This window comes from Cajanus cajan, chromosome 6 (assembly GCF_000230855.2).
Source record: "Cajanus cajan strain Asha chromosome 6, NIPB_CcT2T_4, whole genome shotgun sequence".
Classification (NCBI taxonomy): Eukaryota; Viridiplantae; Streptophyta; class Magnoliopsida; order Fabales; family Fabaceae; genus Cajanus; species Cajanus cajan.
The window spans coordinates 53,785,166-53,810,811 of NC_138522.1; the positions used below are offsets into that span (position 1 = coordinate 53,785,166).

A 25,646-nucleotide genomic window follows, 5' to 3' on the forward strand; every position below is an offset into this window, starting at 1 on the left:
ACACATAAAAGCTGAGAAAAATAAAAGAATGATAACGAATAATGGCAGGATCTTAAATCCTGGCAACTTGATATTCAACCCTCATTCAGTCAGGACAGATTTGTTGTTTATTTTTTTATTATTTCTTTCTTTTTAAAAGAAAAGTTCAAAGGGGTTCGTTGTCAGATTTTAGCAAAAATAGTCCGGATCAACTAGTTTATAGTTTTTCACCGTCTTTAGCACGACCAATTTTATGTTCTGCGCTGCATGAATAAAAACACCAAGCTTTTCATTTATTTATGCTTCTGGATCACAAGCATTGTTTCTCGTTGGAAGTCAACGCAGATTGCAGAAGTAGGATAAATCCGACTTGTATCCATCGTTTTCGTGCTTTTGATAAACCGAGATAATAAACGACCTTTGCAAGTCTGTCTTTGTCTTTTGATAAAAACAAGTCAACTTGGGTAACTAAGAACAACGGGTAACATATGGTCAATCACGAATTGTTTGGTCCGTGTGCGATCGAAAGAAACCACAGCATACTATACAACACTATTGTTCATAATCATAATTAGAAATATACCGATTATACAGAATAACACCGTACAATTGGCTATCAAGGGCACAAGCAATTAGTCTCATTAGCTTGACTACATATAACGAATAAAATTCCTTTCAAATTGTCCGTGTAAAGTTTTAACCAAAATATTCCCTCTGATTTTTGAGTGACAACCGGTAATAATAATTGGCCTAAAATTCATTCTCAGTCACAAAATATAACTAGACACCAAACCCGGTTGTGATAACCTCAACAAGAAAGCAGAATGATCTGCTACTGCCAAAAACTAGTAGATCAAAAAAGAAAAGCCTAAATTGTAGTTAGACCAATGCATTTAATCTTCAAGCTCGATAATCTTAACCACAGATGCATCACCAAGTTTCTGGCAAACAACTACTCGATCCCGTGACTTTATAACTCCTGATGCTTTTCCATGATCAAGGGCAACCTTTAGAATAGACTCAGTTGTGGCACTTGTTGACTCGGCCTGCAGGCAGAGAATGAGATCAATGTCTAGCAAGTCTCCAATCACTAAGTCATGGGGTCATTGTAAAGCAGCGTGTATACAAATCATGCAGAATAAAGCTTATGGTTTAACACCGTAGCCATGAAGATGACTATTATTACAGAAATATATCAAACTTGTCATGTGTCTAGATCTACCTAGAGGAACTACAAGAGCTCATGAGCCGATGCATTGAAGCTGAACAGATAAACAGTATCCAAATCCTATATTCAGCTACTTTATATAGATTGATCTAAATTCAACTCTCAGCACCTTCTCCCAAAAGAACAATTCCATAATAATAATGCAGATGAACTCATGAAACAATAACTTACTGGATGTCGGGGATCAGCGAGCATGGGAAAGAGGCCTCTTACGATAAGTGATTGCCTAGCCTGTCAAAAAATTGAATTCTAAGTTGGTAAACCAATGATCCACCAAATACAGTAAAATTTATGGTAAATACAAGTTTTTAATCATTATCGGAACAAGTGAGTCCAAATCCAGGCCAGTACAGCATCATCTTCCAAAGCTCAATACGATTCATGGATGTATTTCCTTTACACAGGATACAATTAATTACAGCTGAGAAAACTAAACAGGATAATTAGACAGTAATATAATTGTTATGTAAAATAATGTCTAGTAGATAAAAAAGTTATAGCAGAGAATAGTTGGCAGTAAAATAAGATAGTAAAATAGAACCGATACAAATATATATAGTAGAGAGTAGTATATTAATTACATTAACTGTAAATAGGCTTTCCCACAAATGAGTTGGCAGTTGGTCCTGGAAACGGACAAGAATAAAATGTTCTCAGCAATGCAAAGCCCAAAACTCGATTTAGTTAGAAACTACAATTTATTTAGAAACTACAAGAATATGTATCTAGGAGGTGGGGTCAACTAATGCTGATACATCTTTTGAGAACCTAACATCACTCAATAGTTTCTTAAAGAAAACGATTTGTACCAATGTGTTAATTATAGAATAATTGATTTTATGCAGCCCTTGCACGTATAAATTCAGAAGTTTAAAATGATTTTATACTACCTCAACATAAGAATTGGTTAGAAATTCATTTAACAGAAAGTTATTCATTAACCATACTACAAAGTGTTATTCACTAATTATTGGTGTAATAGTGATTTTTTTACTTACAATGATATGTCCTAACTCGATTGTCATAAGTCCTTCAAAATTTAAATTAAGCAATTAAATAGGAGAATCTAATGACCATCAGAAATTCCATTATCAAATCATATCCTTAAAATCAGGCAATTTAGTTTTTAACAAAGTTATATCTAAAATCATACCAATAATAGAACCCAAACTGTCAACAGGACAAGGGGGTGTCAGTCACATCCAAGGACACCAAATAGAAAATAAGATGCAAATAAGACAAGAAGTTAATATCTAACCACAAAAGCTCCACTAAAGCTCCATTTCAGCTGATTTGTCATGAGATGGGGGATCACAACAGAGATAACCGGCATCGTTGGCCTATACTTTGCTATCAATCTGAAAAGTGCATGAGACGCTTTAAAAAAGTCTTACAGACACAAGCGGAAATGCGGGGAAGAAAAATTGATTCGGACATTAATTAATCCATAACAATAATTGTTTAGGATTAAATCCAAATTTATCCAAGATGCTAAAGATGAACATATTCATATACAATTATTGGTTGAGACAGTACCTTGCAGCCCTTCCAGATGAAGTGAAGCAAATAATAACAGAAGCTTTCACCTTAATAGCTGCTCGCACCTAAACAAGCAGGATTTGCATATAAGCAGCAGCCTTTCAAAGATGAAATAAAACCAACCACCAAGACAAGTAAAATCAATTAACAAAAAGTACTTTTCTAAGATAGATAGGCAAGCACTAAAAACTGCCCTACAGCACAAGGCTACCTCTAATGTGGGATCTGGGAGGGTCAGATGCATTCAGCCTTACTCCATGAGCAGTTGCTGATATTGCAACCAAAACCCATGACCAACATGTTACAAGACAGTAACCTTATTGTTGCACCATGTTTCACCATTTCATGCACTAGAAACCACAATAAAATAAACAAGGGAAAAGGTTGAATGTAATTACCGCTGAGGATGCAATAGATTCCAAGTGGGTCATGGGTTCTCCAACATATTTAACAGTTCTCTTAAAATAAAGGTCTTGATTGAAAACTTTCTCTGCCTGAAATAGAAGGTGGAGATCACAGCCAGCATTTCCAGTATTTCAAAAAGGAGATCATTTCATGAGTCAAAGGAACTCTCCCAACAAAGAATTCACGTAACTAATGCCACACTATTATCCAGTGGTATTCTTTGAAACCAACATAAGATAGAATGAGCAAAAATGCTAGGAAGAAATAGATATTCAAAAAAAGAACAGAAGTGAGAACAACATAGTTTCCAGAATTTCTTAGAAAATTTTATCTAAATGAACATGGTATCTTCATGAAACTCCAGAACTAAATAGAACACAAATCAGAAAGAAATGCTAGAAAGAAAGAGCAAAGATGCCAGAAAGAAATTGATATTCGGATAAAGAGAAGAGGTGAGCATAACATAGGTTCATACTCTCATAGAAGATTTTATCCAAATACATCATACAATTCATCCAAGTGCGTCAAACAATTCACCCAAATGAACAGATTTTAACACTACATGCAACCAATGCACTTATCAAGAACATTCACAGATTTTAAAGTCTCACCTTGCGTGTTTTTCGTGACAAATGGATGCATTAGGAAAAATAAACAAATGAATCATCTGGCTAATGAACTTAGGTCATTTAGACTATAGTATCTTCATCTGGTTGTCAGAAAGTAAAATTTTATATAATAGTATCTTCAGTAAAACATGCATGCAATACATTGTCAAATATGTAATAAAAACAATAAATCCCAGTTCCAGTAAGCGAGAGGATTAGCTTACTACAGAGACTAGAGTAATTATCGCACAACCAGAAAGACCAAAAGCATTATAGAAAAAAAATGCACAGACCACATCGTCTTTACAACACAGGATCCTTTGGCTAAGGTTCATCAATGTATTAAATTTTTAAACCAATATAATAGTCCCTCCTGACAATTTAAATACTGATATCAAGTTAGGTTTGATGTGTGTTAGTGTTCCCAATATAGTCTGGGATTAATAATCATATTAGTGGCATGTACACAAACATAAAATATTAAACTACCTTTCATGATCCATCTCTTGTGGTTTTTCCAATAAAGAGCATATCTTAGTAAAACAGTACAGAGATATTTGGTAATACCAATGATAAGTCAAAATACAGCAGATCAGTAAATCTGTTTGAATGTCTTAAACAAAAACTATATGGAGCAAACGGATTTCCCCAATCAAACAATTGCAAAATTAGAAGTGTTTACATGATTGAAGTTGTCAAACCACAACACTACAAAATACCGATTACAAATTATTCAGGCACAGAGCTCATAATAATTCACAGAAAATTTGATCCAAAATGTTCCATAAAATCAAAAATCAACATATTGGAACAAATTTTAAATATCAAATGAATTTAAAGAGCAATGAAGTGCACTTACTTCTGCACAAATTTTGCCAACTGTAGAAATAGTCTCCACAGGGTATAACCCACGTAAAGTCTCAGCACCTAGAAGTATTGCATCACTTCCTGTATATTTATTAATAACAGTTCAACAAATATACATTAAATGATTCTAACAAAACCATGTGGAACAAACACTAAAAGAAAAACAAAATTATTATGAAGTGTCAAAATGAGGGGGAAAAAACAGAGCAATATTAATTGATTATCTTTATCAATAACCTAATGAAGATTGCTGGGTAACATGCAAACAATTATCAAGAGCACAGCAACAAGCACAGTAAATATAGGGGCACCAATGGAAGAAAAACTAAATGATTGAAACAGGCCTAATTCTGAAAAAGAAGATAGCAATATTTCCTGTCTTTTATAGGTTACCTACAGAAGGTTACAAGTTAGCATGCAAACAAATGTTGATGGCTCAATAGACAACTTCATGGCCCAAGCACATAGATAGGCACTAATGTTAAGATAAATGACATAAGTGAAATGTAGAGAGAGGGGGAAAAAAAAACTCCTGTTTTACTCATTTATAAATCACTTCACCTCTATACATTAAATACAATAGCATTTTTAGGGGGTTAAAGGGATTTTTCTTCAATGACATGATTTTTAGAGATTTTTATAACTTCTTATCTATTTCAATTTTTATTTATCCTATTTACTCATAAATTAAATTTCAATATTTTTAAAATAAATTACCAATAATTAAAAATAATCATCTATCGCGATATAAATTATTTATCATAAAAATAAAATATAACTTATATGGTTTAATAATATCCATTCATACAAATTTTAAATATAATTTATAAATTCAAATATAGTATTTATTTTAATATATAATTTATTATAATTTTTAGTTATATATAGTAAATATTTAACATGGGTAACTGCAATGCACGGACTAAAATACTAGTTCTGCATACAGTCTACAATGGTGAGGCTCACAATACATTTTTGTCACATTCAATTTTACTTTCTTACTTTCACTACTTTCTATTTTCTAACATCCTCTCTCACTTTCACATACACACTCTCCTATCCCAGCTTGCCCCATCACACTTTTCTTTGTGCTGCACATCATAAACACGACACTTTCAATTTCTCAACTCACTTACATTCCCTTCTCACACAAGCACAATATTGTACTGGAGCAATGCTCAAATTTCTAAGTCTTATAATTTGTGGAATTCCACTATTTTACAACATCTAGAATATTACAATGGCAGCTAAGTTACCAGCTTCATAAATGTATAATATTCTAGACCGTCGAACCCCCAATATCTACTAAAAATTGTAAGTTACAAGGATTAAAGAGAATTGGTGATGGCTTGATTCTAATATGAAAATTTTAAGGTACCTAAATCTAAATTTTAAAAGAAAAATATTTCTTGGACAGCCTAGTGGTTACCAACCTAACTATTGGCATCATATGACCAGTGACTTACCATCTAAAACAGCATTGGCAACATCAGTGGCTTCTGCACGAGTTGGTCTTAAGTTGTTAGTCATTGTATCCACAACGCGTGTAAGCACAGCAGGTTTCCCAGCCATATTACACTTGTAGAGGGCAGATTTTTGAAAGAAAAATACCTACAAAAAGTGGATGGCAGTTTATTAACATCTCTGCAACAGTCAGTCTTGGAACCATTAGGTATTCACTTCATGGAGACAGATGTGATCATATAATTGACATAGGGCAGTGAAATTAAGTATCAGTTCATTACACTAACTCAGATCAAACAACCAAACACCATATTCTACTCCAAAAGTTATGTAGCGTCACTCTCCAAAAGCCCCATTTCTTTCTTTGCTCTAGTTTTTTATTTTAACAGCAAACCCCCACTGACTCAATGACTATTAGTGCATTAACCACTTATAAACAAATGAAGACTCACAGTATCTGTCATATATATGATTATGGTTCAAACACAGACATTTGGAACATTTATAAAAACTATGTAAATTGTTGTTTCAAAACTATCCTAGGTAAGTTATTAGTAAAAAGGTACTCGGTAAAAATTATACATTTGATACTCAAATATCATATAAAAGACTCCAAGCATTTAGGAATTAGGATATCCATCAACTAGCTAAAACTTTGTTTGACTGACCAACCCAAAAGTGATGAACAAATGATCTTGGCAAGAAAAAATGAGTCAAGCATTTATATCAAAATCATTTCAAAAAAGATCAAGAACAAGGAATGGAGTTGGGGTTATTTTGTCCAATATTGACTCTTCCTTTAAGCATGTTGAGGCATATTCACTTATTTCAATTCTTTATGAATACAAATCTTTATATTTAAAAATATTAAATACATTATCAAAATGTCAAAAGTAGAGCATTTTAATCTATAATAAGATTAATTGCAACAAAGAATCTAACCTTCTCTGGGGGAAGATCAATGCCCAAATTCCCACGGGAAAGGATAATACCATCTGCTTCTTGTAGAATTTCATCAAAATGGGTCAATCCCTAGAAAACAACACATATGTACATATGTAATTGAATCAGAATAGCTAATAGGGATCTAATTTACAGAGAAACTAGGTTGTCTGATAAATTATGAAAAAATGAAGGTCACCTCAACATTTTCAATCTTTGCAAATATTTGAGTTTCCCTTAGATCACCCAACTTAGAAAGGAATTCACGGGCCTGCATTTCAAATACAGAAAAGACCTTTAATAGAAAATCTGAAACAGCTATAGAAAAATAAATTAAATGACCAATTATGAACTCTAAAAGACTAAACCAAAGTATTGAATGCGGAACACATTACCTGGCGGACATCTTCAGCATGCCTAGTATATGACAATGATAGAAAATCAATCTTGTTTTTTACTCCCCAGGTGCTTATAACCTGCAAGGAAAAATAACAGCCAAAAACTTTAAAGAAACCAATATTTAGCCACATGCGAACTATACTTGTTTGATGATAGGTAACTCACTAAAACATGCAAGTAAAAAAAAAGTAGAAATCACCTCCTTGTCTTTATCAGTGAGAGTAGGCAAGTCAATATGAACTTGAGAGGCATGCAAAGTGAACAATGACCCAGCCAATGTTGCCGAATTCTTTATGGTACAAATGACATCATCCCCTGTAACTTCAGACACCTACACGGTTTCATTTAAAGTATAATTCATCATGCATGTAGAACTTCAACTATTCCTATTTACCTCAGTCTATGCCATTAGTATATATTTTGAAAATATCAACAAAATTTTAACACCAATTACATGAAATCAGAATATAGACCCAATCAAATGGTTAATACAGATTAAAAAAAAAAACTGAAGGTCAAGACGACAACAAAATGAAAAGAGGCTTATTCGAATAAATTCTGCCTTCAATGCCCAACTTATATTACCTCTAGCCATACAGAAGTAGTTTCACTTCCTGTGAACAAGTATTGACCAATAAAAATGGTGTCTCCCTCCTTCATTGACTGCAAACAATCCAAACAAGATTAAGGTTCAAACCAACTCAAAACATTACATAGGAGAAAACAAAATGAATCTACATAGTACATGAATTGTATTAATTAATATAGTGAGCAACAAATTACAATGCAAGCAAACGGCCTCTAAGGAATCATGCAAATGCAATTTACTACTTGTAACACCATAAGCAAGAGCAAAATCAAATAGATAGCTGAAATTTACAGCTAGTTTGTGCTAAGCAACGGCTAGAAGGTGCAATTAACTCCAATCCAAGCAACAAAGAGTAAATTAACTAAAAGAAACCACTCAGGTTAATATTCCTAAAAAAACTGTACATGAAAATTTAGTCAAACACATGATATCATGAGAAGGCTGAAAGCTTCAATGCACCTTTGCCAATCCATCAAAATTGACAGGCAGTATCTCTGAAGAAGCTTCTTGTCCCCGGTCAGGAGTCAGAACAACCTGACCATCAGCCTCAAGCGAGATCGATGTCTCACTTTTGTTAACAACCTGCATCTCTGCACCCACCGTATCCATCATAACCTGGCAAAGGCAACAATAGAGTAACCAACACTAAACTAGTCAGCTCCTTTCCCATTACATAAACAAATTCCACAAGCAACCTTAACAACAATGCATGCATGCATAAATTGGCGGGACCTGCGCAGCCAGCAAAACCTTAATCCTAACGAAATGGACAGCAAACAAGTAAAACACAAGGGTTTCATTTCTAACTTCTAACCTAAGCAATCGATTTTTAGAGAATGTCTGTACCGAGAGACACTAAATCAAAATAAATAAATAAATAACTCACAGCACAGAGCTTCTTAGTAGTCTTGACAGCATCCTTCAAATTGTTCAAAGTCTCTTGGTGATATTCAGGGTTACACCAAGAGAAGTCGAAACGAGCCACTACAATAGAACATGTAAACAATCTCACATCAAATAAGCGTGTATTAAACGGTGAAGAATTTGAAAAATGAGAGAGAAATAACAACGATGCGAAAGGAAGAGACGTATACCAGACATTCCAGCTTTGAGGCAAGCAGAAATAACCTCGACCGATCGAGATTTAGGACCCAGGGTACCGACGATCTTCGTCATTGCGGGAAAAAAACTCTGAAAATGCAAAATATAAATATATCTAAAAATAAAGAGAAAAAAAAATGAAGAATAAGAAGAAGAATATGAAGAAGAGACTCACGGCCTTGGATGGCTCGAGGATGGAAATCATACGAATAGGTTCCTCGATAAGCAAATGATTGGAATGCATTTTTGCTTCGAAACGAAACCTGCTTCTCTTACACGCAACACAGAGGAACACAAAGCGAAGAAGAAGAAGAAGAAGAAGAAGAAGTTGAATGTGCAGTGGCGTGACCCAACGCTCTTTTCAACAAGGTTACAAGAATATGCTTGTGTTGTGCCTCTTATATTGCTTCCCTTCACCCTGCTTTATTAAATTAATATTAACCACGTTTTCTTTTCCATATAATTTTTCTTCTTTTTTTTCCCTATACTTCGTACTGCTTCATTAAAAGAAGTGACTTGTAAAATAAGTAATTTGACAATTGTGTAAAAAAAAATAAAAAGGAATATGAATATTATGAGTATATGACTCGGTATTTATTCACCTACTAAGCTACTGGGTAACGTAATACCGATAGTTATAACTTTTGGAAAGTTTTGCTAATTTTATATTTCATGAGAAAGAGGAGTAGTGCAGAACAGATAAACTTTTTTTTTAGTTCGTGGATCGATCGCGGATAGTAATGATTAATCTTCTTGCTACGTCAGAAGTACTTTAAAAGATAAAATAACTGACCCTAAAATTTAACGCGATTGTATATATAAGATAGAATTCGAACCTTTAACCTTAGTATTAGTTGATATTCTATGATATTAGTTGATAAAAATGACATGAGTGATTTGTTTTTAGTTCTTTGTGTGCATTTGTCTGTATCTTAGGAAGAAAAGGTTGAGAGGTGATGACCTTTTGTAAAATTAATTTCCGTCTTAATTACCCCCACTGTTGCATGAAGGGCCTTTCTTTTGGCATGCAAGGACTTTTTGTTCCATTTTATGATAACTAATTAACTATTTTAAAATAGGTTAAAATTTACGATTATTTAAATTTACCTACACCTTTGTAATAAATATGAGTCTCCACAATTGAGTAGTAATATTATTTAGAAATTATTCTTAAATAAAAATATTTTTATGAAATAAAGGTGCTTTAAGGAATTATATACATTGAGGAATTAATTTATTTATTAAAGTATATTTAATTTTATATAATAATTGGCTTAAAGTTTATTATTTTAAATTTTTATCTTTTTTTAATTAATTATATTAATGGTTTATCACTTTCGATATAATTTTATTTTAAATTTTTATTTTTATTTTTTAACAAATTATGAATAATTAAACATAATATTTGTAGCATGGTTTTTTTGTAAAGAAAAAAAATATTATGCTATAATGTTATGTTTTATTTTTTATAATTTATTAAAATTTTGAAATTTGTAATGATCCATCAAATTATTACATGATTCAATTACTAGCAACGAAGAAAATAAACACAAAATTACATATGATTCATATACTTACAATACCTAGATATGCATGTCATAATATAATATAATATATATATATATATATAATATATATATATATATATTGATAGAGTGAGAGAGAAAGAGAAATAAAAGTTTATCAACTTTTGAACCATATAACAAACATATATATCTATACAATAATCACGAAATGCAATATAAAAGAAAAACATTAGTTGTCAATTAAGCAACATTTATAAACCAGTCACACGAGAGTATCACAAAAGAATATTTACACTATCATTCACAAGTATGGCCTCTAGAGTATTCCTCCTCGTACCTATTATTGTTATACTTTCATATCAAATATGATCATCGCAACTCAATCACGTGAAAACATACAATGATGAATTAAAATTTAAAAGAATCAACAAATAATCAACTTCATGGTATATAACTTGTGTTATACACATTTTGGTCTCACATTTCAACATCTTTAACTTTAAACACAACAAGACAATTCATCAACGAGTCATGTAGCACTTGAACAACATAATATATGAATACATCACACGCACCACATACAATTCAACTTGAATAACATAACCACATTGTACTCATCAAAACAACAATATAACATATGTAGAACATCATTAAACAACTAAATTGTATATGTATAACAAATCAACTATATGCATTGTCAGGTTTTTCAAATAGAAATTTCCCTACAATATAGGCAAACAATTTAAGTGGTTTGATCTTACCAAACTAATAACTTGATTTTCTCATTCTAGTTATATCAACAATCAATCTGAATAAAAATTTACAATTTAATTTCTCAGATGTCGCCACTCAAACTATGAAGTCTAGTATTTTTGCTAGGGTTGGACAGTTTGGTCATGTCACAACATTCGATAACATAACTAAGTCACTTATGAGACTGACTCAATGACTACTTTCAAACTACTACATCATTTTAATATTTAGTTAAAAAATTTAATATCAACCTTGTACCTTACTCTAATTTAATTTTATACACGTATATTTCAACATTATTTATATGTTGTATAAATAAAAAATTTAGAAGAGATTTAACAATTTACTTCAAAGATAAACTTAAAAAAAAAATTCAACAAACTAATTTCTCAAAATATCATAATCCAATATTCTCACAATAAAATTTACGAATTTAAAACAATCTCTCTTTTAATCCCATTTTTGTGATTATTGTCTCATGTTTATTTGTTAAAAAATTATATTGTGATGAATAAAGCGTAGAAACAAACAGATGTTGTATTAAGAAATGTTTATCCTATTTATTCTTGACTTTCATTCCTCGTCCCCTGTGTCCCTTTCTTTCCCTGCATGTTTTGTTTGTACTTTCGTTGATAGCTCTTGCCAATTCCGTTTCCTAACAATAACTCGCAAATCTACTATTCTAGTTATTATCACCTACATGCTTAACTCCTCCTTTTTAATAATTTAAAAATATTATATTTAAATTTAAATTTAAATATATTTGTTAGTCTTTCAATTTTTAAATTACTTTTTTTTATTTTTTATAATTAAAAAATAAAAAAATATATATATCAAATACTATCATATAAAATTTATCTATTGATAATTCAATCAGTAAAAATATCATATCAAAATCAAATAATGATATATAATTTTTTAATAATATATTATTTTTAAAAATATTATTAGTGATTTGAAGAACTAAGATAATAATTATTAAAATTATAGGGATTAAAAAGAATAATTTTAAATTTGAGAAATAAAAATAAATTTATCCTAAATTTAATAAATTAAAAATATATTTAAGTCTTAAATTTAGAATAAATTAATATTTATAATTAATAATTTAATTTGTAGAATGTATATGATAAACGTTCATATTATGTAGTTATAATTCGTTATAAATAAATATTTTTAATGTATAATTTATAATAATATTTTAGTTTATGTATTGTACAAGATATATTTTTATTTTATATATAATTAAAATATATAATAAAAATATTTTTAATATGTAAATTATGTTATAGTAAAAATTCATAATGAATAAATGAGTATTTTTATCATATAAATTATATTTTCTATTCATGAATTAATTGAAAGAGTTTCTAGAGTTATATACATAAAGACATTACTATTAAATAAGGCATGAGTATTTTTATTAATTTTAAAAAAATTACAATTTATTCTTTGGATTTGAATAAACTTTTGAACTTCCCTATATAAGAATTGCGAAGCATCGGAAGAAACGAAAAGGGAAGCTGAGCAGCACATGGTATTTTTCAGATACGTGTGCGGTAAATCACTCAATCATTCAAGCGGTAATTCATTATTCATTATTAAATTAAAAAATGTTCTATTATTTTATTTTATTTTTACCAACGCTTATATTAAATTAATTACATAAAAAAGATCTACAATCAATAAAATTAAATTCACATTAATAAATTTTATCTAATAAGATATTTAAATAACCAAAAACAAATATTTGAATTATAAAATTTGCAAATTCGAAATATAATTCTATTCAGTAAGTACAAAACTTTATTTAAGTGGTTTTGATCCTTGAACTACTAAATTTCAATTTTCAACGTTTTCTGTTGGCACCATATTGCATTGCCCATGTAATTTGTTGTCGAAGGTCAAATTCTGTGGGTCGAGCTTTCCGGTCTCCATTGTAACTTTCTTTCACGACAAATAATCATGGAGTCAAAACCTAAAAGAGAACAAATTCTCAAGCTTTTAAATTTACACATGTGATCACGTTATTCTTTTCGAAAAATATTCATTAAATTATTTTTCTAAAATCATCCACTATTTTAATTATTTTTTTTATTGAATTTATATCTCAAAATTATCATTTATAATTAAATTAATATCGTAAATTTTCCATTTACTACTAATTTAATCCTTCCTAAGGATGTATATGATGTAAATCGAGGACATTTTGAAAAATTATATTAGCAACTTATTTTTTTGAACGCATTACTTTAAACATATTATATTATCACTCTCATTTCATGTTTAAAAATCCACATTCGTGATCTTATAATTCTTAACAAAATTTAATTAATAATAGAGAAAATGTTAGATAATGTACAGTTAATACTCTTCAATTCACTTTATTATTAATTTAGTCTTTTAACCATTTTTATTTACCACCAATTTAGTTTTTTTTAAAAGATACATACAATTAATATGTGTTTTGAGCATTTCAATTTATATTATTAAACAAAAAAAAATTGATTATATTTAATATCAATCGAAGAAAATTCTAGGTATGCAGTTGAATTAAATATTTGAAATGAGAACTTGTCACTTATAGTGATTTTATCCAACTCAAACAAAATCCTTTTTGATAAAGATATTTGTGGTCTAGAAAAAAATGTTAATAAAAAATAAGTAAAATTAATATTGATTAAATATGTTATCAAGAAAGAAAAAAATTGATATAATAAAAGTCTGAAAGAAATATTGACACATTGTTATGTAATAAAAAAGCTGTATAAACTCATTTTGTTCTAAAAATATAATTCTCAATTTTTTTATACAGAGATAAACTTGTTTCACTCAAATATTATGTTATTTTTTACATTATTTCAATCATATGTTATTATATTAAATTTGACGTTAACATTTTTAATTGATAAAACAATTATATTTAACGGCAATAATATAAGATAAAAGATAATAATTAGAATAATCCTTTGCTGTTGAATTTATAAAATATATAATAAGAAAACTAAAAACCTTTTGCACTAAAATATAAAACAATTTATATTTATTTCTTTAGTCTCCATGAAGTCATCTTTAAGTGACTAGTATAAGTTGTTGGCAGATGATAAACACACCTCCACTCTCGTATAAACACACCCCCTTTTAAAAAAAATATATATAATGTCTAAATTATCCTTAAAAAAAATAAAATTTTTAAATTTACACCTCTTTTTCCCGTACCTCCGTCCCTGCACCCCCCTTCCCCACACCCCACACCCTCCTTCCACGCTTGGATGATGAAGCTCGCGTGATGCTGTCTAACTAGCAATTATACTTAGGCTGCCCGGCCATGTGCCGAAATCCATACTTGTCTTTCTTATAACCCTTTTCTTTGGCCGGGGACGAATGGCATCTTTTTTTTGCCTGCTAGTAGTCCCAATAGCCAAGATGTTCTCCCCCTCCGACTGCGACGTCTGCCTCGCGCAGTGCAAGACGTAGCTCCTCTCCTGCCTCCCCTTCCAGAAAGGGACACGTGGCGGCTCCCTCTTCTTCGACGGCTGCTTCCTCAGGTACGACGACTACGACTTCTTCAACCAGACCCTCAGCGACCAGGACTCCGCGGTCTGCGGAACTAACGGTACTTTCGTTGGTGGCGTTTAAGGCCAACGCTTCGGAGTTGGTTCGGAACCTGAGCGAGGTGGCGCCCCGAAACGATGGCTTTGTGGTGGGGTCGCTGGAGAGAAGGAACGTGACTGTTTATGGGTTGGCTCAGTGCTGGGAGTCTGTGAACGGGAGTGCGTGCCGGAGATGTTTGTCTCATGTTGTTTCTAGGATTGCTTCCTGTGAAACGCAAGAAGCCAGGGCGTTGAATGCTGGTTGTTACTTGAGGTATTCTGCGCGCAAGTTCTTCAACAATTCAACCGATGTTACCACACCTGCACATCATGGTGAGTTATCATCTCTCTTTTCACACCTGCTTCATGTGTTGCTTTTTAATTAGCTTGATTATGAGACTCTGGTATATAAGCAGAGACGATCCTTATCCTAGAAATCGATTTTGTTAGGTTGAGTTTGATTCAAATTCTATCCTAAGATGATATCAAACTCTTGAAAGCAAGGAGCAATCCAATCGGTGCGAGCGGGAAGGGGGGTGTGGGATGCGGGGAACGGGGGTGTAGGATGCGGGGAACGGGATACGGGAAAGGGAGGTGTAAGTTTAGAAATTTTTTTTAAGGGTAATTTAGACATTCTATATATTTTTTTTTAAAAAGGAGGTGTGTTTATACAAGAGTGAAGGTGTGTTAATCAAGTTGTTTAATGAGTACTGCTCAAGCCTTTGGCCCAACCAATTATCTGACGAATGGGCTTGGTTCTTTGGTATGGGCTTCCCGATTGATTTTGGGTTTTTTCTCAAGGTATGTGGCTCTCTATGAGTTGGCTTGGGATTCCCTTTAAAATTACGAAGGGGTGAGAAAAGAACCCGAAGCCTTCATGTCTATATTTACTTTGTTTAGACCAACTCAATCTAAAGGATTTTTTTTTTTTCAGTTTTTTTAGTCATGATTTTTTTTTATTAAAAAAAGGCAATTATTTTACTTATAAATAAGTTAAATTAAACGAATACTTAATATTAGACTTAAAATATCCATCTAAACTTTGGATTTCCTTGTTCAATAATTTTTGGGGACTCACGAATTCCAAGTTCTTCCCTGGATGCATTATCCAACAAGAATGTGTGTTATATAAAATGTGACTTTTATAGATCCAATCAATAAATTATAATTATATATTATCTTAACTATTTGTGACAAGTTTTATTTTAAAAAAATGAATAATAATAAGAAAATAATTAAATGATTCACATTCTTGTATATATATCTTAAAAATATATATTGTGTTAAATATATGACAATCTGCTAAAGTATCAAATAATTTTTAATAAATATAAATATTACAAATATAATTCATACGAAAGAAAGATACTTTCAATCTAATCATAGATTTTAAAAAAATGTCTAATTAAAAATTATTAAATAATGTAATAATTAATGATAATTATATCATTATAGTTTGATCTCTAGGAACTAGTATATCACACTTAAGATAAATGTAATTTTTCCTTTCGAACCGGTGGTCGTAGGAACATGTTGTGACCTGAAGGCGGAAGTGCAAGATTAGAACAACATTTCAGAAAAGAAAACAAAAAGTAGGCTTTTTGACCAAAGTAGGGCTGCATGGAAAGTTATTTACGTAAATAGGGCTGTTTAGAAATTATTTACGCTTTTAGGGCTGTTTACAACGGTGTCGCTATGGGTCATAGCGACACCACTGCCACGTAGCATTTTTTAAACTCTAGAGAAGCCATGAGAGCCATATTGAGGAAGTTCGTCCAGCCTATAGCGACATCAGTAGCTACAATGAAGTCGCTGTAGCCCACAGCGACTCATATTCGAAATTTTATAAAAAAACTAAAATCCAAAAAATATAATTTATTTAAAAAGAAAATTTATAAAATAGTTATTAAAATTTATATGATAATGTAAAAATAAAAAAATTACAAAAAAAATATACTACATAATTTAAAATATTAAAATGTAAAATACAGTTGGTGTCGCTATGGGCTATAGCGCCACTGTGTCGCTATAGCCCATAGCGACACTATTATATATATATATATAAATAAATATATTTATATTAAATAAAGAAAATAATAGAAAAATAAGTTTATAAAATAGTATAATTTATATGATAATATATAAATATAGAAATGTTTTAAAAAAAATAAGATAATAATTTATAATATAAAAAAAAAAAAAACACTGGTGTCGCTATGGGCTATAGCGCCACTGTGTCGCTATAGCCCACAGCGACACTATTATATACAGAAAAAAATAAATATATTTATATTAAAAAAAGAAAATAATGGAAAAATAAGTTTATAAAATAGTATAATTTATATGATAATATATAAATATAGAAATGTTTTAAAAAAAATAAGATAATAATTTTTTTAAAAAAAAAAAAAAGAAACAGTGGTGCCGCTATGGGCTATAGCGCCACTGTGTCGCTATAGCCCACAGCGACACTGGTGGTGGTGGTTGAGGCCATTTATTACAGTGGCCACGTGTCAATTTACCGTCTGAGGAACCAATGGGTAATTGACACGTGGCCTGACACAGTAAAAAAAAAAATTCCTATATATATATGGATTTACCCTGCTGGTCCCCCCCCTCCGCGTGAATGTTCATCAGGTGCAAGGTAAATTTCAAAAAAAAAAAATTTCTTTTTTTGTTGAATTTCGTTTAATTTTTTTTTAAAATATTGTTTAACTTATATATATTATAATTAATATTTCAGGTTAAATTGTATTATTTGGATTTCTGCAGAGTTCCAGAAATATCAAGTATTTGAGGTATTTTTTATTTTATCAGTTTTGTAATTTAATTAAATATATTGATTTTTATAATTATTATAGTTTATTTAGTTATATTTGTCTGTAATTTATGTTTAATTTAAAAATAATGATATTTGTATTTATTTTATTTAGTTAAATTTCTGTGTAATTTAATTTAAATTTTTTATGAAATTATTCTGTGTAATTTGAGGTAGTTATATTTGTCTGTAATTGTTTTTATTTTAAAAATAATATTTGAAATTTAAATTGAATTATTTTAATTCTGTTAAATTTATATTTATTTAGGAAAGAATTTAATTTAAATTTTTTGTTAAATTTGATTGTGAGTAATTTAATTAGTTATAATTCTGTGTAATTGTTTGTTATTTAAAAAATAATGATATTTAAAATATAAATTGATTTATTTTAATTCTGAATAATTTATATTTATTTAGAAAATAATTTAATTTAAATAATTTATTAAATTTAATTCTGTGTAATTTTATTTGTTATTTTTCTGTGTAGTTTATTTTAAAATTAAAAGATAATGATTTTTAAAATATAAATTGATTTATTTTAAATCTGTTTAAATAATATTTATTCAGAAAATAATTTAATTTAATTTGTTATTAAATTTAATTATGTGTAATTTGATTAGTTATAATTTTCTGTAATTTATTTATATTTTAAAAATCATTATATTTAAAATTTGAATTATTTATTTTAATTCTGTTGAATTGATATTTATTTAGAAAATATTTTAATTATATTTTTTTATTAAATATAATTCTGTGTAAATTTAATTAGTTATATTTCTGTGTAATTTATTTTAATTTTAAAAATAATGATATTTAAAATATAAATTGATTTATTTTAAATCTGTTTAAATAATATTTATTTAGAAAATAATTTAATTTAATTTGTTATTAAATTTAATTATGTGTAATTTGGTTTATTTGTATTTTATATAATGTATGAAATAATTAGTTGTTAAATTTTGTTATAGATGGCATCATCTTCTACATCTATGCGTGTGAGTTGTGGACCCGTTGAGGATGATTTATTGTCATTGCAATCCATACATGTTTCACAACATGTTTGAAATAGAGAAGAAGATAGGAGATTATTAGCAAGACGTGCTGCTCCAACACGCAATGGAATTGACGGAATTCCACATCAAATAGTTCCGTTATTAGACCAGGCTGGATTTGGATGGATTGCTCAGTTGAGTTATATCAAAGTGAGCCCTGGTTTATTAACTGCTTTGGTAGAACGATGGAGACCAGAAACACACACATTTCACATGCCATTTGGAGAATGCACAATTACTCTCCAAGATGTTGGTATGATTGTTGGTCTTCCAGTTGACGGTCAAGCACTGTTAAGTCGAGGCAGTGCTAATATATTTGAATTAGGTACTAAAATAACTATACTTTAAGTTTTTTTTTGTTATAGTAATTGTGTTTTATAATATTAAAAATCGGTAAATAATTTATTTTGTTTTATGCAGCTCATGATTTTTTAGGTGTTATTCCACCTGAGTCAGAAATGAAAGGTCATGGGGTCAAGCTATCTTGGTTGGCAACATATTTTAATGAGATTGCAGATGATCTACAGGAGCTACATCAGTTGCTTCCTTATACTCGAGCTTGGATACTACGGTTTATAGGAGACGTTTTGTTTCCTGATAGATCTTCTAGCTATGTCTCATTAAGGTGGTTGGCGTTCTTAGGTGACTTTCAGACCATTAAGACGTATGCATGGGGTGCAGCTGTGCTTGGATGTTTGTATCGCAATTTATGCACCTCTACTGATTACAAAACGCCAAGTTGTGGTGGGTTTACACTTTTATTGCAGTTATGGGCATGGGAACGATTCCCAACCATTCTGTCTTCTCCATTCCCACCTATTCCTCCCGCCAGTCCTATTGGTTTAAGGTATGATCAAATTCAAATATTGACATTTTTAAAATTATTCAATAAATTTTGTAGAAATTAATTGTTTACATTTTTATTTCAGGTGGTCGAACACAGCCACTAAAATAAGCATGAGCGATGATATTAAATTTTATCGCAAATTCTTTGATCGTTTGTCCAGAAAATCAGTAAGTAACTAAAATTTAAGGGTTTTCGGTTTTTATTGTGTAAGTTATTAGTATTTTAATATAAACTAATTTAATTTTTTTATTTACATATTATTTGGCAACCATATCCGCCTTTGGATCAGATGCCCGATGACTGTACACAGGGGATACGTATTTGGGGTTCTGTAATCCCCTTACTTTCTCTGTGTATTTGTGAGTGGCATCAGCCAGATAGGGTGATGCGGCAATTTGGACTCCAGCAACCAATTCCAAATGCTCCGATCACTCCTGCTCATGTGCATGCGTTGACCCTACGGGGAAAGACGGATGATGATTGGACTACAATATTAAGTCCAGCACTTGAGCACTGGGCCAATCGATATGCATACCACTTTCCAGCTACTTCTCCACAGGTTGGACTATTAGGTCCAAATTCTGAATACATGAGGTGGTATCGCAGAAAGGGGAAGTTGTACATTGATGCTGATGAAGTTAAAGACTCGATTGTGGTATGTGAATATTAGAACTGATATTCCGTATATATTATTTTGTTAAATTATTAAGTTGTAAATTTTTTGTTTTTTGTTTTCTATATGTAGGGAGACGTAACTGAATGCTTGGCCTACTTGACATCTCCTCATGGCAGGGAAGAGTTTTCTTTGGAGCAGTCACAGAGCAGACTAATCGATTATTATCGATATCTGATGACTATAGTGCTAGATTCGTTGAGCCAGCTGAGGAGGCACCTGTTCCCCCTGATTCATATGACGCGGGGATTTTCAATGTTCCTCCACAGTCAAGGGAGGCTGCTGGGTTACCTAGACGAAGAACAACAGTTGAGGCGAGGGATCAGATGTACCCTACAATGCCAGACAGAGCAGCATGGTTATATTATATTCCTTCTCAAGAGCCCACTTATCCATCACAAACCCAACATACATATTGGTACACTCCACCTCGCCCACCAGGATTTGAGACATCAGTTCCGATGACTACTACATATATCTGTGAGTCACTTGGTTTAGACTCATCACCGGAACCAACTATGTCATCACACATGATGGATCATATTTTTGGACATTCCCCTTTAATGACTCCACAGCCAAGTATGCCACCGGATGCCACACAATCGAGTCAGGAAGCACCTTTTCATATTCCGTATGATCATGATTATATCAGTCGTGCTTATACATCAGGTATACTCATATTTTTTTATTTTGTTATTAATTTCTTGTTATAATAATTATGATTATTAATAATTTGTGTAAAATATGACGTTGCAGGTGTTGATTTGCGTCCGCAATTTTCTGCGGAGGCTAGTCATCAACCATCACCGCCAGGAGAAAGACGTGTTCGAAGAAATCCTCAAAGGGCTGCAAGGAAAAGACCACGACGGTGTATTCTAACTCCTGCTACTGATACAGGGCATCATCATTTTTAACTGGTATTATAAAAATAATTTTAAAATAAAAGAAAATAATAACTAAAAAAAAAAACAAATTAGTAGTGTCGCTATAGCCTATAGCGACACGGTGTCGCTATAGGCCATATCGCCACTTGTAAAATAATTATATATATTTTTTATGATTACGTTTTTAAATAAATATTTTTTATTTTTATAAATATATAAGTTCACTTCATTATTTTTAAATTTAGAAATTATTTTACTTTTTTTTTGTTTTTTTTCTTAAATGGTGTCGCTATGGGCTACACAATTTTTAATGGCGCACAAACTGTGTCGCCTCAGCCCATAGCGACACTGTTTTGGCTCATTCGAGCCCACCCCACACCAAAAAAAAAAAAAAACCACGTGGCATTGGCCCATAGCGACACCGTTGTAAACAGTCCTAAAGGCGTAAATAGTTTTCAAACAGCACCATTTACGTAAATAACTTCTCATACAACCCTACTTTGGTCAAAAAGTAACATGCAGAGAATGAAACTAAGCGACGCCGTCATCGGTGGTGGCGAGGGAAGGCGAGAGCGAGTTGCGGGAGCGGGACTCATCATAATCCTCTCCGACCCTCAAATCCTCAATCATCTTCACAACCTCCAACATGGTCGGCCTCTTCTCGGCCTGCGCCACCACGCACGCCAGCCCCACCTGCACCATCGCCACCAACTCCTCCTCGATATTCTTGTACCTCAGCAGCTCCTCATCGAACAGCTCCTCCTTCACCACCGACCGCACCCACGTCGGGAGATCCATGCCACCCTGCTCCGACGGCGCCCTCCCCGTCACCACCTCCAACACCAACACCCCGAAGGCGTACACGTCAGCCTCCTGCGAGAGCCTCTTCACCTCCACCTGCTCCGGCGCCCTGTACCCCCCCAACCTGGCTATCGCGTGAACGGGATTCAACAACAGCGATAGCCCAAAGTCTGAAACGCAAGCAACCCCGTTCTTGTCCAGAAGCACGTTCGAAGCCTTGACGTTCCCGTGAGGTATCTTGGATGCGTTGTACTCCGCGTGAATTCGAGCCAACCCCTTCGCCGCTCCTAACACCAAGCTTATTCTCGTCGTCCAATCCAACGGGATCCTCCCTGGTCCCCTGTTCCCTGTACGTTAAGACAAAACTCATTTATATATTCATTGCTCATCCCTGCAACGTGGGACTTCAATTAAAGACTAACCATGGAGAAGGTTATGCAAGCTTCCATTGGGGAGATAATCGTACACCAGAAGTTTTTCTTCCTTGGCGTAATAATAAGCTCTCAGCCTCACAATGTTGGGGTGCTTCAGCTTCCCTACAACGTCCATGTACTGTTCAAACTCGTTCCTCTCGCAGGGGTTAGCGTCTTTCAGTCTCTTCACAGCCACGGTGCAACCGTCGTCCAACACCGCTCTGTAAACCGTTCCCAAGCTTCCCTTCCCCAGCATCTCCGCCGAAGCCCGAAGAAGATCCTCCAACTCAAACTGGTTCCTCCTATCGAAAAACACAAGCTTGCTTCGTTCTGCATCCGTGTTCGTCCCATCGCTATCTCTATCCACATTTGCGCCATTCCCATATACTTTCTTCTCGCTCCCGGAGCTGCTCCCGCTCTTCCTCTTCCCACTCTCGCTCCCCACCACCGACCCGGAGCCACCTCCCCTGGCGCAGCAGTGCGCCACCGCGAACGACGCCGCCACCAGCACCGCCACGCAGACCGCCACCACGATCGCCACGATGACACCCGCGCTCATCCCTTTCTTTCTCGGAGTATCACTTGCAGTTACAGAAACTCCCGTTGTTTGCGGGAGCGAAGGAACGGTTACACGAGGAGTCGGTGACTCTGTTTCGTTGGTGGGGCATTTGGGTAAGGGCGTGGAGCCGCAGAGGGCGTGGTTTCCGGCGAAGGTTGCGTTGCCGAATTGGGTGAGCATGGAATCGGGGACGTGGCCGCGGAGTTCGTTGTTGGTGACGTTGAGTTCGGTGAGGTTGTGGAGGGAAGTGGAGAGGTCGGGGACGTGGCCGGAGAGAGCGTTGTTCTGCAACCGGAGCGTGAGGAGGTGGGTTAGTTTAGCGAGTTCGTCGGGTATGGGGCCTCGTATGTTGTTGTCGGATATGTCAAGGCGGAGGAGCAGCCTGAGGGAGGATATCTCCGGTGGGATCTCCCCGGAGAAGTCGTTGCCGGCGAGGTACAGGAGTTCGAGGCTGGTGCAGTTCAAGAGAGGCGACACGGTGCCGTTTAAGCGGTTTTCGTGGAGGTCGAGGAAGCGGAGGTACGTGAGTGAGGAAAGAGAATCAATTGGGCCGCGGAGGTTAAGTGAAGGGAGGGAGAGGCCCACCACTCTGCCGTTTGGGGAGCATTCGACGCCGCGCCATGCCGCGGAGCAGGCGTCGGCGGTGGTCCAGTTGGGGAGGAGGTTGCCGTGGGTGTCGGTTTGGAGGCGGAATTGGGTGAGGGCGTGTGTATCATTCTGGTATGCTCCCTCTGCGACGCAGAGGATGGACAGGGACAGGGCCAAGGCCAAGGTTAAGGCCAGTGCGGGGTTTATGGGAGAGAGAGAAAGCCTTTTCATGTTAATGTTATGGTGTGTGGGAAGGGAGGAACGATGGCGATGGTGGTTGTTTTTAATTTAAAATGGGAGGAGAACGTGGCATGATTGGAGAGAGTGTGTGACTGTGAGTGAGGAAAAGCGTTGCAGTTGCAGGGTTATTATAGGCATAGCTCTTGGAGAGGTAATTAGTAGTAATTAGGAGTGGGGGAATGTTATGACTTATGCGATGATTAAAGGTTATGGAATTGGTAGCGTTTATGATTGCTGTTGTCCGTTTCCTCATAACAAATGGAATCTGTCACAAGAGCTTGCTTTTTCTTTTGCTTCCCTTCTTATGCTAAAGGGAAAATACAAAACCAAATGTTATGCTTTGTTTTGTTCCCTCCAGTATTTTGTTTATGGAAAATGAGGTGCGATGAGAGAGGCTATCTAATCAATTTCAAACTCATACTTTTTGGTTCCCAGTCTGACACTCTCCCACGGTCCCGCTTTTATTTCCTCACAACAATTTTGTTATCATATTAAGTCTCATGAACATGATTATTTTCTTTAGAGTTCTTCCCATATCTTGAACGAGCATTGTGTGCTAAACCAAGTCCATAGTTGTTCACATATTACTGAGTACACATAATTCTTATCAAATTAATTACTTCACATGTGCTTGCAATGATGCAATGGATAAGGTTTTAAAACCAACTCTGGCCCATAAAGTTCAAATTTTTTGGTTATTATGGAAGAGTAAAAGGGGTTCACGTACTGTTTGAGTGTTGACAATCATCTAATGTAGAATGATGCCCCATCCTAAATAACTGTAGGTGAATTGTTTTCCGCAGTAAATTTTATTTGTTGCTTACAAGAATTTGGATCCCACATTTGTGAAACGCTGAGCTTGTGGACCACCAGGCACTGAGTGTGGATGCAATTAACCTGTGCAACTTTTCACTGCTCATGATATACGTAATTTAACCAGATGAACATGATTCATTTTCCCGGTCCCGGACAAACTTTAGAAGCTTTCACCAAACGAAAGTGCTTCATTATTTGGTTTGCGCTTTAAGTCATGAACAAGCAAAGTTTTTCTCACATCAGACCCTGAAGTGGAGCATCCAATTCAATGATAAACATGCAAATGCATGGGACATGACAATATGACATGACCGCAATTCAAGCTTCAGTTTCACGACAAAATTTTACCTAGTTAGTCAAACCACACCAAATATATAGTACAGCAGTTGTTCTGTTCCAATAAAATTGACATTTGAATTGTCGGTCCCCAAATTAGTATAAGCCCAGCGCAACAAGGTAGTCCTTTTTCTTCGTATTTCAGAGGGAAATTGGCACAAATGAGTTGATCGACCCCGTCCATCGTCCATGCACATATTTATAAGGATTTGACTCTTTGAAAATAACAGCTACTATATTTATAAGATAAAATGTAAAATTATAATTGCTAGTTTAGATTAGGAAAATAAATTTTAATAATTTTATGATTTATTATATATATTAAAATAAATTGATGGCGTGGTGGGTAATGGCACATGGGTGGGGGCAATGTGAGGTACACTGGTACATGCTCCCATATTCATTCGTAGAGTTTCCAATTCCCAGCAGTATGGTAATGCATGTTGTCCCAGAAAGTGGGGGAATTGTTTCAGCTTTTTAATTTCTCTTTCATTGTGAATAATGGTACGAATTAATAAAGCAAAAGGGTTAAAGCAGAGGGTCCGGAGGCGAGATTGGCGTTCCAAATTGAAAAGGGGGTAGGAGTTAATATTGTTTTCTTTATATGAAGTGATTACTGTAACTAC

At 33.5% G+C, this 25,646-nt stretch overlaps 2 protein-coding genes across 4 annotated transcripts; both read right to left on the reverse strand.

Moving 5' to 3' along the window:
* Window positions 1–519: 519 nt before the first annotated feature.
* On the reverse strand, window positions 520–9,511 carry LOC109796871 (pyruvate kinase 1, cytosolic). 3 transcript variants are annotated; one of them, XM_020356703.3, is made up of 17 exons: window positions 9,297–9,510; window positions 9,115–9,211; window positions 8,907–9,004; window positions 8,480–8,635; window positions 8,017–8,094; window positions 7,631–7,762; window positions 7,428–7,508; window positions 7,232–7,303; window positions 7,033–7,122; window positions 6,093–6,237; window positions 4,619–4,707; window positions 3,145–3,240; window positions 2,744–2,811; window positions 2,466–2,565; window positions 1,789–1,833; window positions 1,379–1,438; window positions 520–1,025 (listed from the first exon to the last, which is right to left on the reverse strand). In XM_020356703.3, the coding sequence occupies exons 1-17, from the start codon at window positions 9,363–9,365 to the stop codon at window positions 873–875; spliced, it is 1,629 nt and encodes a 542-aa protein (XP_020212292.1). In that variant the 5' UTR covers window positions 9,366–9,510; the 3' UTR covers window positions 520–872. The 3 variants fall into 3 exon arrangements, 2 of the variants coding, with proteins under 2 accessions (XP_020212292.1, XP_020212293.1); XR_014434886.1 differs by having other exon boundaries at window positions 936–1,025; window positions 1,379–1,601; window positions 9,297–9,511; XM_020356704.3 differs by lacking the exon at window positions 1,789–1,833 and having other exon boundaries at window positions 9,297–9,509.
* A 12,193-nt stretch (window positions 9,512–21,704) lies between these two features.
* On the reverse strand, window positions 21,705–24,110 carry LOC109796875 (leucine-rich repeat receptor-like protein kinase PXC1). Its single transcript, XM_020356712.3, has 2 exons — window positions 22,491–24,110; window positions 21,705–22,415 (listed from the first exon to the last, which is right to left on the reverse strand). The coding sequence occupies exons 1-2, from the start codon at window positions 23,857–23,859 to the stop codon at window positions 21,799–21,801; spliced, it is 1,986 nt and encodes a 661-aa protein (XP_020212301.2). The 5' UTR covers window positions 23,860–24,110; the 3' UTR covers window positions 21,705–21,798.
* Between the last annotated feature and the right edge of the window lie 1,536 nt (window positions 24,111–25,646).

Bases quoted from the DNA above. Each gene is read 5' to 3' on its own strand.
- LOC109796875 (XM_020356712.3), bottom strand. From the start codon at position 23,859: ATGAAAAGGCTTTCTCTCTCTCCCATAAACCCCGCACTGGCCTTAACC. The intron at 22,416-22,490 runs GTTAGTCTTTAA...CTTAACGTACAG, and splicing joins CTTGCATAACCTTCTCCATG to GGAACAGGGGACCAGGGAGG.
- LOC109796871 (XM_020356703.3), bottom strand. From the start codon at position 9,365: ATGCATTCCAATCATTTGCTTATCGAGGAACCTATTCGTATGATTTCC. The intron at 9,005-9,114 runs GTATACGTCTCT...GTTCTATTGTAG, and splicing joins CCTCAAAGCTGGAATGTCTG to TGGCTCGTTTCGACTTCTCT. The intron at 7,763-8,016 runs GTAATATAAGTT...GAAACCGTGTAG, and splicing joins CTACTTCTGTATGGCTAGAG to GTGTCTGAAGTTACAGGGGA.